This window comes from Sebastes fasciatus, chromosome 13, assembly GCF_043250625.1.
Source record: "Sebastes fasciatus isolate fSebFas1 chromosome 13, fSebFas1.pri, whole genome shotgun sequence".
In the NCBI taxonomy this organism is placed as follows: Eukaryota; Metazoa; Chordata; class Actinopteri; order Perciformes; family Sebastidae; genus Sebastes; species Sebastes fasciatus.
In genome coordinates this window covers 29,316,961-29,332,740 of record NC_133807.1, presented here as the reverse complement: position 1 = coordinate 29,332,740, position 15,780 = coordinate 29,316,961, and the positions used below count along the sequence as shown (strand labels likewise).

Below are 15,780 nucleotides of genomic sequence, written 5' to 3'. Positions count from 1 at the left end.
TTTCTTTTTTTGCGTACTGAACATTATAAAAATGACAAATGGCACAGATGACAACTCCAGAGCACGGATAAATCACTTTGGGCTACTATTCTGCTGAGCTTTTTATCCCCCTCCTCTCCTTCTCTGCCTCGTTTCCTCTTTATTACTGAGAGAAACGAATACTGTACGCTGCCACCGGCTCAGCAACACACCAGTGGCAAGGGAATATCCACCTCTGACACACATATATACAGGGAGAAACACTGTAGTGAGTATGAGGATTATGATGGAGACAATCATCATGCTGAAAATACTGATGATGATACTCATATTAATGATCTATCTGAAATGTATCTGAGCAGCGTGATACACTACAGCCATTTGCATGGACAGTCGAACCCCTTGCTGTTTCTTGGACTTCTCGGGAGTCAAATTTCCCTTTTTTAACCGATGGCCGTCAGATTGTCTGGCAACTGTGACGTAGCTGGCAGAGTTAGAGACAAAAACCACACAAATACAATGGCGGGAGAGCACAAAAGTGCACATGAACAAGCAGGCAGCTTGACAATGAGCGAGGCAGACAGATTGTGCGAGAATGAAAAAGAAAGAGAGAATGAGGAATTTCAAAAACAATGGCAGAGAAAAAAATACAGTTTGGGTACACAGAGTGAGAGTCAGAGAGGGAGTCAGCTTGTCACAGATGTCCACGCTTTTCCCTCCAGATCTGTGCCGGCCGTCCAAATGTAAATGCCACCGTCGCTGACGTGAGAGCAGCGTCAGGTGTCATGTCAGCCATGTCACGCTGAGTGACACACTTTGGTAAAGGCGGATCCGAGTGCACGGCGGGGAGACAACGATGCGATCGGCATCAACACAACAGATTGCAAAGAGCCGACGGCTGCAGAATGCACAAGATCATATAGTGACATTTTTTGCGTGGGTGTGAGCGTGGGTGTGCACATGCATCTGAGTCTGTTTGTCTGCGTGCATTTGTTCGTCCATACAAGGGAGGCTTGTCAAACTCACTTTGAGGCTGATTGACGATAATTTACATGCACAGTCTCTCGCTTACTGCCTTTCTCTTTCCGTTTCTCCCTCTATCTCTTAACTGTTTGTCAGATAACTCGCACAAAACGCCAGAAAATATGAGGATATCATACTTAGTGTCTTGTGTGTTTATATCATTGTTCCCTTAAGAGGCAGATTTGGTGGTTGAATGCTCTTTATCTGAGCAAATGTTGTCATAAATTGTTACCGTAAAACTGTCTTCTCTCTTTTCCCTCAGTGTGCTGTTTTGTGGTCCACAAACGGTGCCATGAGTTCGTCACCTTCTCCTGTCCTGGAGCCGACAAGGGTCCTGACACAGACGTGAGTTCAGCTCTTTCTCTAAATACCCAGATACCTGAGGGCCTCTCTCATGCACACACAGACACACAATAACTATTTTAGGGGGGTATTTGATATATTACAAGACAGTACGACATGCAATCTGTACTGAAGTAGAAGAAAAAAAATCCATTAAATGGCAAAATATGTTTACAAAAAGTAGGAATCGATATTATTCAACAGCATATATCCACTATATTTTAAATATCCATCTTTTTCAACCATCTCTTTATATACTGAGGAACCCCTTGAAAACAATCTCAAGGGATTATTCCTAATAAAGAATTTCCAGTAGACCGTGTAGTCTTTATTGAGTTTGGTTGTCCCATCAGTCTTCTTAGATTTGAAGTTGGCAAAGCCATAACACTTAAAAGCTCATTTGGTTCTCCTCTCTCCGCCATCCTTACAGATTTAATCCATTCAGACTGACCATTTACAATATATCATCCTATTGATCTGTTTCTGTATCAGCCTGTAGAATTCAACCCTGCAGAATATCTTGTGTGGAGCCCTTCTCCGTTGCTGCATCAGCAACTGTTTGCTTCCACACATCAGGTGTGATAACATTAGCGTCCTCTCTTTCCCCCCCAAAGCTCATCTGATGCTGTCGGGGCAGGGTGGCGGTGGAGTCTGACTGTTTGGAGTGCATGTGTGACCCTGCTGTAGCTGTTGAGCCTCAGTCTCCTCTTCCCTCCAGCCAGGAATGGGATGTGTCCTTGGTTAGATAAGAGTGGAGGTCAAGCACAGCCGCAGCCTGCTCTGATGTCTGTGTACTTAACATGCAACAAGCCAATAACACATTATGCACGTTAGAGGTGTAAGAAAATATCGATACTCGGGCTGTCAACGTTAACGTGATAGTAACACGTTAACGCAGTCAATCTTCTGGAGGTTGTAGCGGGCAACTTGTGATTTTTAGGTTGAAGCGGGCTCAGTTTTAAAGCTAGAGTGAAGAGACTGTTATCATATGAAACTAGAAAAACCTAAGGAATCCATTGGTACCAACCATGTCATACTAGCTTGTCGCGAAGGAGGTTAAATAACGCTCCAAAATCGCGCTACATTTTGATGAGGAAAAGCGGTCATGGCCACTTTCAAAAGGGGACCCTTGACCTCTGACCTCAAGATATGTGAATGAAAAAGGGTTCTATGGGTATCCACGAGTCTCCCCTTTACAGACATGCCCACTTTATGATAATCACATGCAGTTTGGTAATAATACAATAATACATTAACCAAGCTTTTAGAAAGGTGCTGAAGAAAAGTATGGCTTTCCCTGAAAAAAAATATTTATTATTACCTCTACAACTGTAGATTCTGCGTTGTTTCACATTAAACTCTGTGAAATTGCAGTTGAGTTCGACCAACATAAACAAAAATACATGTGGATGATGGCGCTAGAATGGAGAGGGGGGGGCAATCGTACCCCGGCACCTTGGCAGAGGTCTGCGCTCTCCGAGTGTTCTAGTTATTATTATTGTGAATTAATCATTTTAAACATTTTGGCGGGTCCAAAATTTATGTTTTGTTTATCTCTGTGGAAGATATCTGACGTTTGGTTCCCACTTCTAACAAGGTTTGTGAGCCAAAAGTAAAATGACGTTGGTATCGCGTGGTGTCTCTGTGTCTTCAGTTAGCGTGGATAAATGGCTGAGATTGACGGTAAGCCTGGCAATGACTAGTTGTGAAGTGAAAGTAATGGAGACGGGGAGGGAGAATGCAACATCTAGTGGCTGAATGTTATCAATGTTATCAATAACACCTTTGAATGAAGTACTATTACACAGTAGTATTACTACTTTTGCTAGTAAAAAGGTACTTTTTGGTTCCCGTACAGTCCCATCAGCGGTACTTTCTTCATCTCTACTGTACGACAAACACACAAAAAAAATTAGACGCTGGTGTTCTCGTGCTTCAGCATCACCAGGCTGAAAGACCTGCAAATGAATGTTCTATTTGCTGAGCCAATTAAGACGCACAACCACACCAATATCCTGTCATGTTTACACGAGCAAGAGCAACGTAGCAGTGCCTTACACATTTCATTAAATGTAATGACGATACTCTGTTTGTTCGGCACCTCCTCTCTGTGATTCTCAGGTCATTAAATAACATCAGAAGTCGTTTAAGTGTTTTCAAATTAAAAGTGGATGCAGTTTAGGTGGAGCTGTTGCATTCCCAGGCAATCAAGAGTGCACTTTTGTGTTACGCCTTGTGTTTTATCAACTTCTATCCTCGCAGTCGCTTTGTATTGGCATCTCTTCGTCTTGCCTTCTTTTTTTTAAGACTCATTAGTCTTGCCTCTTGCCTTTCAAGACCCATTGTTCATTTTCACTCCAGAGCTACCTTCTTGTTATTCAACCACGCATCTCCCCAGCTCTATCCGTCTATCTCCCTGCCTAACTATTTCTCTCTGCCTTCCACTTCCTGTCTTTTATCTCACACACAGACACAGACACACACACACACACACACACACACACACACACACACACACACACACACACACACACCTGCATTCAAGTGCCCATTGTGAAATTTTGTTCTGCCTGTTTTTGTGCCCATTATCTACAGACAGGCTTTGGCACAGAGTGACTAGAGGGCCCTTTGGGGTTGGACCTCTTTGAATTCCAAATGATGATACAGTACGGGACTCGCTCAAACACAAACAAAGCCCTTATGGTCCTTTAATCTTGTCAGTTTTTGACCATTTTTTTAAATTTTAAAACCATTCCCATGCAGCATGGTTAAATGCAGGGTTGACGATGTTCTCCAGTCTACACTATTTGTTATATTGGTTGAAATGGTCTTTACACCCCGACAGCAATCCATTACTTATGAGCTCTGAAAAAGGACTGGAAAAGAGCCGTCATCTGTAGCTGCTGTAATCCTGTAAAAATGTCTACCAATAACCGCCTCGCGGTGCGCTTGGAAAGAACCAATCAGATGCCTCCCTGCTCGTACTCTACCCTTGGCGTGCACCAGCCTGAACTCAAAGCGCGTCGCTGCCGCAAGATTACTGGAGAATGGAAGAGAAAACTCAACCCTGCAGTAGCACTGCCGCGGTTACCTGTCATGAGGTAGCGTTGTTGAGTTGAGGTCCTCTCTCCGCTCTGTGTCTGTGAAGTAGTTACGATGTGGCGGTGCTCGTGCATGTGTGTGGGGGTTTAGACGGAGCTCCTGAGGCTAGCTTTCCAACATCGTCGACCCTATCTTTAAGTTAAAAAAACAGTCAACTTGCCCATGATGCCACCGTGCAAACCAAAACCATCTGTGTCCCCACTGGATGCTGGTGCTCTATTCTAACTATATAGCATGTGTAGCATTACACACTGTAGACCGATTGTAGGCAGGTGTCATTATACTATTTCAAAGGTGAGAAAATGAGAACTTTACAGCCTCAGAGCGAATGACATGACTCACCAACACCTATCCATCCATCCATCCATCCATCCTGCGCTCACCATCACTCCATCCACACTCCTCCATCTCTGCCCCTCAGCTTCTGAATCAGTGTGGTCGTCATGACGCTCATGAATCCGGCTCGGGGCTCGGACACACACACACACACACACACACACACACACACACATTTTCACTTTCTATCTTACACACCCTCTGCCCCTTTGCACTGTGGGTTGTGAGTGACCCTCGTGTCGGCCTCAGCGAGCGAATGGCGTCATCTGTCCGGCAGATGCTTTGATCCATTCGCAGAAGAGAGAGAGAGATGTTTGCATTAGCATTTGAGTGAAAAGCGCTCTGTCTCTCTCTTCTCTCTGTTTTTCATTCAGCACATTGTGAGGCGTAGGTGGTAAATAGTGCTGTATTATCAGTCAAGGATCACTCTGGAACCGGTGAATGAAGGTGACTCATCCATAGAGAAACAATACGGGTTTCACAGCCAGATTACATGTGCATAATAGGCCGAGATATTTGACCAGATCAAGCCCTTTTAAAATCCTCTTTTTTTCCCCTTTTTATATCTTTTTTAGTGACAGATTTGGTCGGTGTGACCGGGCAGATTAAGCTTTACATGGGTATATTGCTGTTATACTCTCTTTGGCAGATCCTCTTTCCAACCATCTGTCTTTCGCCCCGTTCATTAACAACATCGCTGCAGAGCGTTTGCATGTGTTTCATGTGTTTCATGTATTTTAGATGGCTTTTTTTTTTCCAATCCCACTCCATATGTTTCATTTCTCACATGTCCTTACACTTCTTTCTCTGTCTCAGCAGCGCACTTTTACGAGATCTGGCAACAATCATTCCCTAATGCCCAAGCTAATGTAATGCTAACGTAATGCTAAATATAATAATAATAGCTGTGGAAATGTTAGCAAAAGAAAATATAAATACAAATATAACCCAATCTGCTTTCACCTATCCATACAATGTTCAAAACACTTCTAAAGGAGGTGGAGGGTGAGGGGGGGAAGGCAAACACGCCATGACCACGCCCACTTTGGAGACAGGAAGTGAATACTATTTCAAACCATTGACGGAGCTTGTAATGCGTCATCTTTGTTATAGAGCATCTTTGCTACAGCACACACACCTCCCTTTCACTAACAGTTGCAGATTGATTGATGGATGGATGTCATGGTATTATTGGTTTATACTAGCTGATGCAAGCACACATCCTGTTTTGCTTTACAAGAAGAAAAGATGAATGTACTATGATTAGTGGGGCCGTAAAACGTGTTGTTTTGCCACTAAGCCAGCAGCGGAGACCAATGAAAACCAATTCATACTTTCTTACACACACTAGATGCCGACGCAACGCAGTCGGCTCATACAGAAGTTAGGTTAGCCCGCTACAACGGTTGCAATGGCAATGCTGCACATAAAAAAGGCGGCCGCTCTGACCATCCTGCTACGTTGATTTGAATGGTAATGTCCGTTCTACTCCTATTCTATTTCTATGGATACGTAAGCACACGTTGTAATTTGTTCTACAGGAAGAAAACATGATTGGATTTTGATATAAAAATACCAAGAAATTGATTTTTTTGTAATTTGTTTTTCATATATTGTTAAATAGGTGCACAATATGATCGGGGAGGTGGTCTAAAAAGATCTCAACTTTAAAATTGTGGATTTTTTTGTCACATTTTTGGCCTGAAAAATTACTCAATCGACTCTCAAAATAGTTGTCGGTTAATTTTCTCAGGATCGACTCATCGATTACTCAAATAATTGTTTCAGCTGTGGTAAAAAGTGGATTTCGCAAATATGTACAGTGACTTATCTTTAGTTTTTACACTCAAAACAGAGAAAGTGGAATCATCTGGATTATAGTCAAGTTGGTTGAGTGACCACCGCTGCTGTAAACTACAGTGAGAAGTGCAGTAACACGTTCACTTTCTCTAATGTATGTCGTTCCCTTTCCCATTAATTCTGCCCGGACTTAATGTAACTGAGAACCACACGGTGAGAGTCTTATAAACCCCTCATCAAGTAAGTATCTACATAAACTGCGGCATCCAGCCTCCACCACCTCTTCCTCATTACTGCAGTCATCAGCGCTCAGGCCTGTTGACTCTGCTGAAACCTACACCGTTGACTTAATTGGTGTGACGAGAAGAGCGAGAGGCATCATTAGCCACCGGCTCCGGTGAGAAAGGGGATATTGCTGAGAAACGGAGAAGGGAGAGGAAAGTGAGCAGTGGTGCAAGAACTAGATTATTATAAAGTTAAAGGACTATTTGTAACTTCCAGAAATGCTTGTTAACAGCGACACCTGTGGCCGTGAAATCAACGAAAGTCAGCGTCGAGCTCGCGCTTGCTCGCTTTAAATAAACCTGTACGAGCATCACTCAAAACAGTGAGGCATCACACGTCAGCTAAAAGCACAATATCACTCTATATTTCAGCTGCTTGGCAGTAATGTTAGCTGACCAGACGAAGGTCTCTCCATGAATCAATGCTGATCCTAGTGTTGGCTTTTCTTGCCTCAGCGCAGGCTGATGCAGCGGGGCTCCGCAGAGTGTCTTCCTGCTCTCTCCGCCCGCAGCCGGAGAGAACAGTCCCTTTAAAAATCATTCCCTCAAAATATGAATTTATGCCCTCAACTTACTGAATTATTCCCACAAATAAAGAATATACTGTGTGATATTTTGCTCCTAATGTAAACATAATGTTGTCCTACAAAGACGCTTCATCCTTCCTTATTGTTGGAAAAAAAACATATTTAGATTAGTCAGATAACAATTTTTGTCACTTTATATAAACTCATCTTTATGGGTCATTGGAAAAAGTTTTATTTCTATCAACACAGAAGGTGTGATTTAGAAATAAACTGCCTGCAAATAATTTAGTAGTTAACTATCAGCTGTATCCAAATGAGGTCATCAGCTGTGTTTTCAGTGAGGTTACCAGAGAGGTGCAGCTCAGGTCTGAGAAACTGCGACTGTTCGTGTTCAGAAAATGACATTAGGAAGAGAGCACAGCAGCTCCCCCAAAACTGAATTATAAGTGCCAGTGCATGAGCTGAAACGGTGTGTGTGTCAGGACAGGTGTGTGTCAGGACAGGTGTGTATGCGCGCGGGTGACTTAATTAGCCAGCAGCACATATGGCGGTGTGGTGTTGAAAGGACACTGGCGGTGGGGTTGGAAACAATATCACAAACACCTGGACAGTCTGATGCAATTCTGCAATAAATACAACTTTTGAGAAGGTTATGTTCAACTTTTGGCGAGACTGTGTAAGCCAGGCACTAATTCTGGAAAGGTTTATCTAATATTTGTCTCAAAATGACATGCCTCTCTGTGCTGCACTGTAAGACGGGGACACACAGAGACAATCAGAGATCTGCCTTGGTAGCTGCAGACAGGGCAGGACACTGGCGTCCTACCTGTTTACCCAGAAATCCCTCTTTGTAGATCGGCAAAAACATTTATATGTCTTTGCAAAAGTATAACTTTTACTTACACACACACACCTACAGTATGATGACACTGTTTTTTTGTAGTTTGTTTCTAATTAGAAAATGGGATAATTTTATTGTTACCTATTGATGGTGCGTACTTTTTGCCGTTGTTCAGTCAAAACAATGTATCTCCTAATTTGGGATTTTAAGTGTTCCTTTATGGTTTGAGAAAGTTAAAGCTAAATAAACCATTTAAAAATGCACTGAATTATCTGAAAATTGTATCGTCACAAAGCTGAAAACAGGGTTGTTTCTCCAACAACGTGAAAAGTTGACCTTGTAAAGATACATGGTATTCATAGGACAGCAGCGCTTTGGAATTAGCACTTGCTCACAATCATCTCCCACAAAGCAGGGGATAAAAAATCATAACCTTTACAAATTACATATATTACACATTACAGATATTGAAAATGTGAACAACAGATGATAATGACGGTGGAAGAGAATGTCAACAAGTTGTTTCTTGTGTTTTAGGGATGTCACAAGAACCGATACGTCGGTACAAAGTCGAAAATTCTGAAAACATGACGTTTTCTACAGCACCGCGGGTACCATAAGTATCGTTGGGGCTCAAGACTAATGGCGTCCCGTCATCCCGGGGTCGATAAAAAATGTGCTTGGGACGCAGTAAACTCACTATCTACATGTCAAGTGGACACATCCTATTTTTTCCCTGGTAATGCTACATTGTGAACAACAAATCTGTATTGAAATCGGAAGGACGAGAGCTAGTTAACGTTAGCTGTTGGCTGCAGGACTGTGCTACATTATGATGTGTACAGGCTCTATTCAGTAAAAATGAGTATTGGGCGAAGGTAAATTCTAACGTTAACATGATGTGTTCAAATGTAATCTTGTAAAATGTAGTTTTAAGTGAGAAACTTGAATGAATCCAGTTGTTTGAAGGAGATGTTTTCACAGTAATATAAAATAGATAACAGAGAGGGGATTATGATCTGTTTAACTTCCTAACAAAAAAACAGTATGCAAACGGTAATAAAGGAGTGGATGTTAAAGTACATGGGATTTATTGTTTTACTTGGTATCCAGAATCGTGGAATTTCACTGGTATTGGTAATCGACTGCTAAATTTCTGGTATTGTGACATGTTTCACACCACAGGAAATACAGTTCATATCGTTTTCATGAGGTTATCTGACTGCATTTAATTCTGACTAATAGACACCCTTACGCTGAATATTAAATTTGTCTTGATGACGTGAATATGAGCACACAATCAGTCTCTGCGTGCCTGAAATCCCAGAGGAGCTCATATTGTTGATGTCCCACTTATTTGTGCATAAAAACAAAGATGGCTGTCTGTTTTGTTGCCTGATGCTCGGCACCTGTCAACCGTCATCTACCTACTGTCAACCTGCTTAGAAAGGGAGAGCGATTCAGATGAAAAGAGTTTGAGTTGCTGCATGTTTCTGCATCGCTTTGACACATTGACAGGTGTTGTGCTAAAACATGGAGAATCCCTGGTTCCTTCCCTCTCCTGGTGCTGCTGTCGGCAGCTGTGACAGCTGAATGCTTCTTTGTTTTGTTTTTACCTTCAAAGGTTGCAGCCTTTGTCCTGATGCAGCTACTGGGCAGTTCGGGGACATTTGTCCTTTTATTTCTCTTATTTGGTCACTTACAATGTGTCTTTGCTTGACTAAAAAACTTCACTTCACTCTCAAACTCAGTCCCTGTGCTCGGATATAAGTGATTCAGGTCTGTGGCTTAGCAAAGTAGCTTTCGTCTCGCCTGATAGCATAAATTTCCATTAGCCGGCCGGTCTCGAGCCATTACCCTCCCAGCAACTCAACTCTAACCTGCAGCAACAGCTGGGAGAGCTAGCTAACACGTCCTCTACAGCGGCTTACACTATGTCAAATCTCTCCACATGTTAATGCTGAGAGCAGATTACAGCTTAGAGTCAAGCCTCGCTCGGCGCGACAACACGTGCTGCAGAGCGCAGCCACCAGAGCGGGCTGAGGGGGCGGGGGGGTGATGAATTAACTTGACGATAACTCTGCACAATAAGTCAGAGAGGTCAGCTTTAAAGACGAACGTTTGTCTGTGTGTCATTAACCCAGAGGAGCAGGTCGGTCTTTAGACGTTACGTAAGGCCGCTACACTGAGGGACTGTGAACATGAAGCTGCTCTTTGGTCACAAATCCCAATCTGTCTGACTGCTAAGTAGTAAGCGACATTACTTTAGGCTGAGCAGATGTCCCACACTGACACAGCCTCTGGTCATTTCACACAGATTGCTCTCAATGAGAGGAATGACATGCAAACATTTTTTAATTTTTTTTTAAATGTTACTACTATTGGTTTGACTGCTGTCAGGCTAGTGCTAGTGCTAGGGCTAGAGTTTTCTAGCGACACAGTAAAAGGCAGTCAGTGATAAAAGTAATAAGTAATAATTCATATGGAATTTACAAATATTAAATTATTACTGTCTATATGATATGTCAGGAAACTAAATCTCGATGACTTTCACTTGACTGTAGATTGGATTGTAACTCAGTTGAACACTGCCAAACATAGGTGTCTACCAAATGAATACATGTAACTGCAACAGATCAGTACATTATTAGTAATAATGTTATAATATAATAGCTAATACACTGATGCACTTAGGAACCTGAAAAAAAGAGAAAATGACCGGATGTAGAGCACATGTAAAAGTTCCAGAAGTTCATGATGATGAACAGTCTGGTTTATTAAGAATTTGTTCGTTATTACCCCTGATATCTAAATATTAAACAATGCATTAATTCAGATTTACTCTTTTAACTAGGGCTGTCAATCGATTAAAATATTTAATTGTGATTAACCGCACATTTTGTATCTGTTCAAAATGTACCTTAGAGGCAGATTTGTGAAGTATTTAATACTTTTATCAACATGGGAATGGGCAAATATGTTTGCTTTATGCAAATGTATGTATATATTTATTCTTGGAAATCAATTAACAACACAAAACAATGACAAATATTGTCCAGAAACCCTCACAAGTACTACATTCAGCATAAAAAATATGCTCAAATCATAACATGGCAAACTGCAGCCCAACAGGCAACAACAGCTGTCAGTGTGTCAGTGTGCTGACTTGACTATGACTTGACCCAAACTGCATGTGATTATCATAAAGTGGGCATGTCTGTAAAGGGGAGACTCGTGGGTACCCATGGAACCCATTTACATTCACACATCTGGAGGTCAGAGGTCAAGTTTCCCTTTGAAAATGACGATGCCAGTTTTTCCTCGCCTTAATTTAGCGTAAGTTTAGAGCGTTATTTAACCTCCTTTGTGACAAGCTAGTATGACATGGTTGGTACCAATGATAGGATTCAAATCACTGACCAGAACAGGTTATGTTCAAATCACCACCCTAGAGAGAAGTAACTTATTTGTTTAATCCGTTAAACATCTGTAGATGTTTAGATGTTTTGTAGCCCCTCATCTAAAGTTGCAAAAACAAAGAAAGACAGACAAAAAAATATTTCACTGTGATTTTATATATATATTCCATCTGGTTCAAAATCTAGAGATTTGACTTTTTGTCATTTAGATTAAAAGAAAATTTTTTATCCTTAGTTATACAGTATTGGTTATACTTTAGTTTTTGTGAAGTCGGTAATATTCACAACATGCAAGGATATGAAGTGCACGAAAACCTTTAATCACCAGGAATCAATAAGCCGGAAAGTATCAGATGTCTAAACAGCTGGAAAAGATGAGCAATTACATAAGCTGCTGATTTAATCACAGATATCAAATTGCAATCTGCAGTTATTGGTCCCATGCCTGGTTACGTAAGCCAGTGTGTTAATGAATGTTGGGGCTTGTTGGGGACGCTGTGGTTTCCACCTGCTGTCTCCAGGCAGGACACAATAATGGGGAATCTGAATACGAGTGGTGGGAGACACTGAATACTCCTAGTGGCAAAGTTGTCCCAGAAAATCTCTCACACTGCCTGTAAAAAGGAAAGTACTATGCTGCGTCTCCTCTCCTACAGTAAATGCATCTTGTCATTGTTATCCCTGTCATGTTTACACCTCTTCCTGTGCTTGAGTGTGTGGAGATATAATACACGTTGGTGTCAGACGGTCTCTTTTTGGTGCTATTGATAGGGTGTGCAAATGAAAACATCACACGTTTCCCTAAATGCCGGAGTGTGAAGAACACTGTTTGCATGGCCGTCCCCAGGCTGTGCTGCACGGAGAAGGAAAAAAAACGCTGCGTCGGCCTTCACTCACACTCTGCTTCTCCTCGCCTCAGGACGCTTTGCTTTTATTACCTGTCACCCAGCTCTACTCGTGTCTGAAAATGGCCATCTTACCAAAACACGCACAGTGGGGCACGCGTACTGTAGCGCAGCCCCCCTGCTGACTTGTGCAAATGTACTGCCTCTGTTACAGCAAAGCAGCGGGTGGGGCACAATTTAAAAGGTCTTAGCCAGTAAACCAGCTATTTTCCTTTTCTCAGCTTCAGTGGGCTGTAATACTCACCTTTAGGTAGAATCACTGGAAGGGCTGCAAACAAATATTAGTTTTCATTATAGATAAATCTGTTGATTACTTTCACATATAGTGTAAAATAGGGGTCAAAGTCTGTCCATAACTTTTTGAAATATCCTGCTAGACAAACAAAACACTGACTCTAGCGAGAGCCTTTCACGTTCTTCCGTCACGCTTGTGAAACTGCGGTAACGTGAGCCGCGGAGTGCAAAACCGTAGTACCGCCAGCAGTGGAGGCTACTCAGCTGGTTGCAATCTGCAACCACGCCACTAGATGCCGCCAAATCCTACACACTGTCCCTTTAAGGCAACAGCCTATTTTGTACTTACTTGTTGTTGTGTTTGCAGACAGATATGCACATGATCCTGAACTGAGCTCAGAGATATGCACATGTTTTTGGTGAGTAACACTGAATGTAAACAGAAACTTTGTTTGTCCTCAAAAAAAACAACTGAACAGGGGCCGTTTAGCTTTGACAGCTGAATAATGAAATAGTACCAGAGAATCTGTCTGTCGGCTTGTGGGACTCTTGTGCATTGCACATTTTGTTCCTCCATCTGCTTTGAGATTACACAGTCGTACTGAAGCTGCAAACACTGTTACTCCAAGTCAAACTTTTGTTTTCTCTGTATACCAACATACAGTTCAGTTCAGCTACACAAAACAGGAAATTTGTCCCTAACAGCTTCATGAAACAACACCAACTGTCTCCTCCAGCCTCCTCTGTGTGCTTTCCTGAAGACAACATGTTTAGTAATGTGATTATGTAACAACATCGCGCGTGTGTGTGTGTGTGTGTGTGTTCATATCGACTGTATATTGCTCCACAGCATGCGTGATGATCTTCCTCTTTTGCTTATTAACAGTGCGGCTCATTAAAATCCTCTCAGGCTGACAAAGACAGAAACCTTCTGCCTAAATAAACCCCATAGACCTGCACAGGAACGGGGGAAAAGGAGTGTGAAGCAATTAAGAAGATAGAGAAGATTTACTACACAGTTTCATTCGGGTCGGACTGCTCCGGTGTTAATAATGTTAACCTATTGTGAAAAATTATGAGCGCAGCAAAAAGCGACACAATATCAGTGGATACTACTATGATTAAAGCCGTGGGCTCATTTCAGCCCTCACGGTATGTTACACACGGGACGATTGGGTTAAAATCTTGTTACGGTTGAAGAGCTAATGGAGAAACACTTCCTCTGCAGAGTTGGCCCTCTTATTAGCCTCAGAGTTTTTCCAACCTAGTGTGACCAATGCGTTTATTATGGATGGTAATTAAGGCCCGATCATCTCAGAGATAAACACAGATACTATTTCGGCACAGATAGAACCATTCATCTTGCTTATCAACATGCCCCGCTTGCCAATTATGTGCAACGTCCTCATGAAATGTTAATTAATGGGAGTAGGTTACGTGTGGATGAGAATTAATTTTCTCCTTTTTAATAAGGGGAAGTCAAAGTGTGCTGAAACGTGCTGACATTTTCAGAGGAAGTCTGGCTACAAAAGAAAAGGCTTGCAGAAAAAGAGAGAAAGTGAAGACATCGAGGACGAGTGTGAAGACTTAGCGAAGAGAAATTGAGGCATCAAGCCAGAGGCAGGTTGGGAATATGAGTGTCGGCGCTGAGCTCCCATCAAAGTTTTATTAAATTAAGAGGAATTTAGTGAATCTTCTTCTGGGGGGAAAAGAACAGAGAGTTTGCCACACCTGAGGTCCTGGTCTTTGTGAAGTAAGAACTAACACATGGAGTTCAAGCAAAGACGGGAAGATGGGATGATAGAAGGGGGGAAATCTACAACACTGTCTTCTCCTATGAACCCGGAGGAAGGAAAAGTAGAGCAAGGAAGGAAGTCTGGGAGCTGGAGGGCTTTCTGCCCACGGGGAAGATGGAGGAGAAACAGGAGGAATAAGCATCAGAGGAGAGAAGAGGAGGAGAATGTCGCTTGTTGTGTGTCAAAAGGTCAATCCCTGTCGGGCCGCAAAGATAGATGCTAATACTTTTAAGCACTGGCACCACGGGCCACCAGGCCCCTACATTTGGTAGCCAAAGAACATGCAGAAACAACATAGGAAAGGCAATTTAAAAATACACAATTCAAATTATTAGGGAATAAATTATTGTATTTCTATTTAAATATTTGCTTTGATTAAAGTAAATCTTGGCATTAGTCGTTTTAATTATTTATTATAAGTTGATTAAAGCTAGTGTTAGAAAGTTAAGAACGTTAAGGGATCGGCGACTAGAAAGCATTTATGCCGATCTCCCGATTGCATCCCTAAAGATAACTCCTTATTTCAACTTCACAAATCAGTTGTTCCTCGTCCATTGCGACGCCTTCAAAGCGAGCGGCGGGAATAAATAGAAAAGGGGCGTTCATCAAAAGTTCAGTCACGCTTTGCAGCGCTGCGTTGCTTGCTTCCAGTTAGGACGCTCATTTTGACGCTGATAGTAGCTCACGTTGCATTCAATCTCATGAGACATGCAGTCTCATTCTCAAGAGAGACCTGATGAAACTTGGTGACCACAAGGGGCTACCTGTAGGGGATATTTGGTGGCCACAAAGTAACTTTTTGTGGCCACGGGCTGTGATGAGCAAGAGGAAGAGCGGTAATCAGGGCACAATGGAGATGAAGCATAGATGGCTCAGCCTGCGAGATGAGACTCATGAAAAGACCGGCCAGTGAGTGGCCTTACTGTAAAGTCTGCACGCACACAAGCACGCACACACACACCCACACATACACACATATTATACGATGAATACAGTGCACGATCACCCTTGCCAATACGAGTGAGTTACACTGTTACACTGTTGTTGCCAGTGTTGGTATCTTATCCAAGTTCTGCATGTGTGTTTACCTCCTGCTGGGCCGTATGGTGTGTGTGTGTGTGTGTGTGTGTGCGCGTGTGTGTGTGTGTGTATTTATAGGAGCATTTGGTCCTTCTGAACACTATTTGTCTCT

The 15,780-nt window shown here is 42.3% G+C and overlaps 1 protein-coding gene across 2 annotated transcripts in view; it reads left to right on the top strand.

Moving 5' to 3' along the window:
* prkcab (protein kinase C, alpha, b) overlaps positions 1-15,780 on the top strand; it is a 117,340-nt gene that overhangs the window by 38,413 nt on the left and 63,147 nt on the right. For both annotated transcript variants that reach the window (XM_074656748.1, XM_074656749.1), the window contains exon 3: positions 1,265-1,347. In XM_074656748.1, the coding sequence (XP_074512849.1) occupies positions 1,265-1,347 (83 nt within the window). The remainder of the gene's footprint in view (positions 1-1,264; positions 1,348-15,780) is intronic.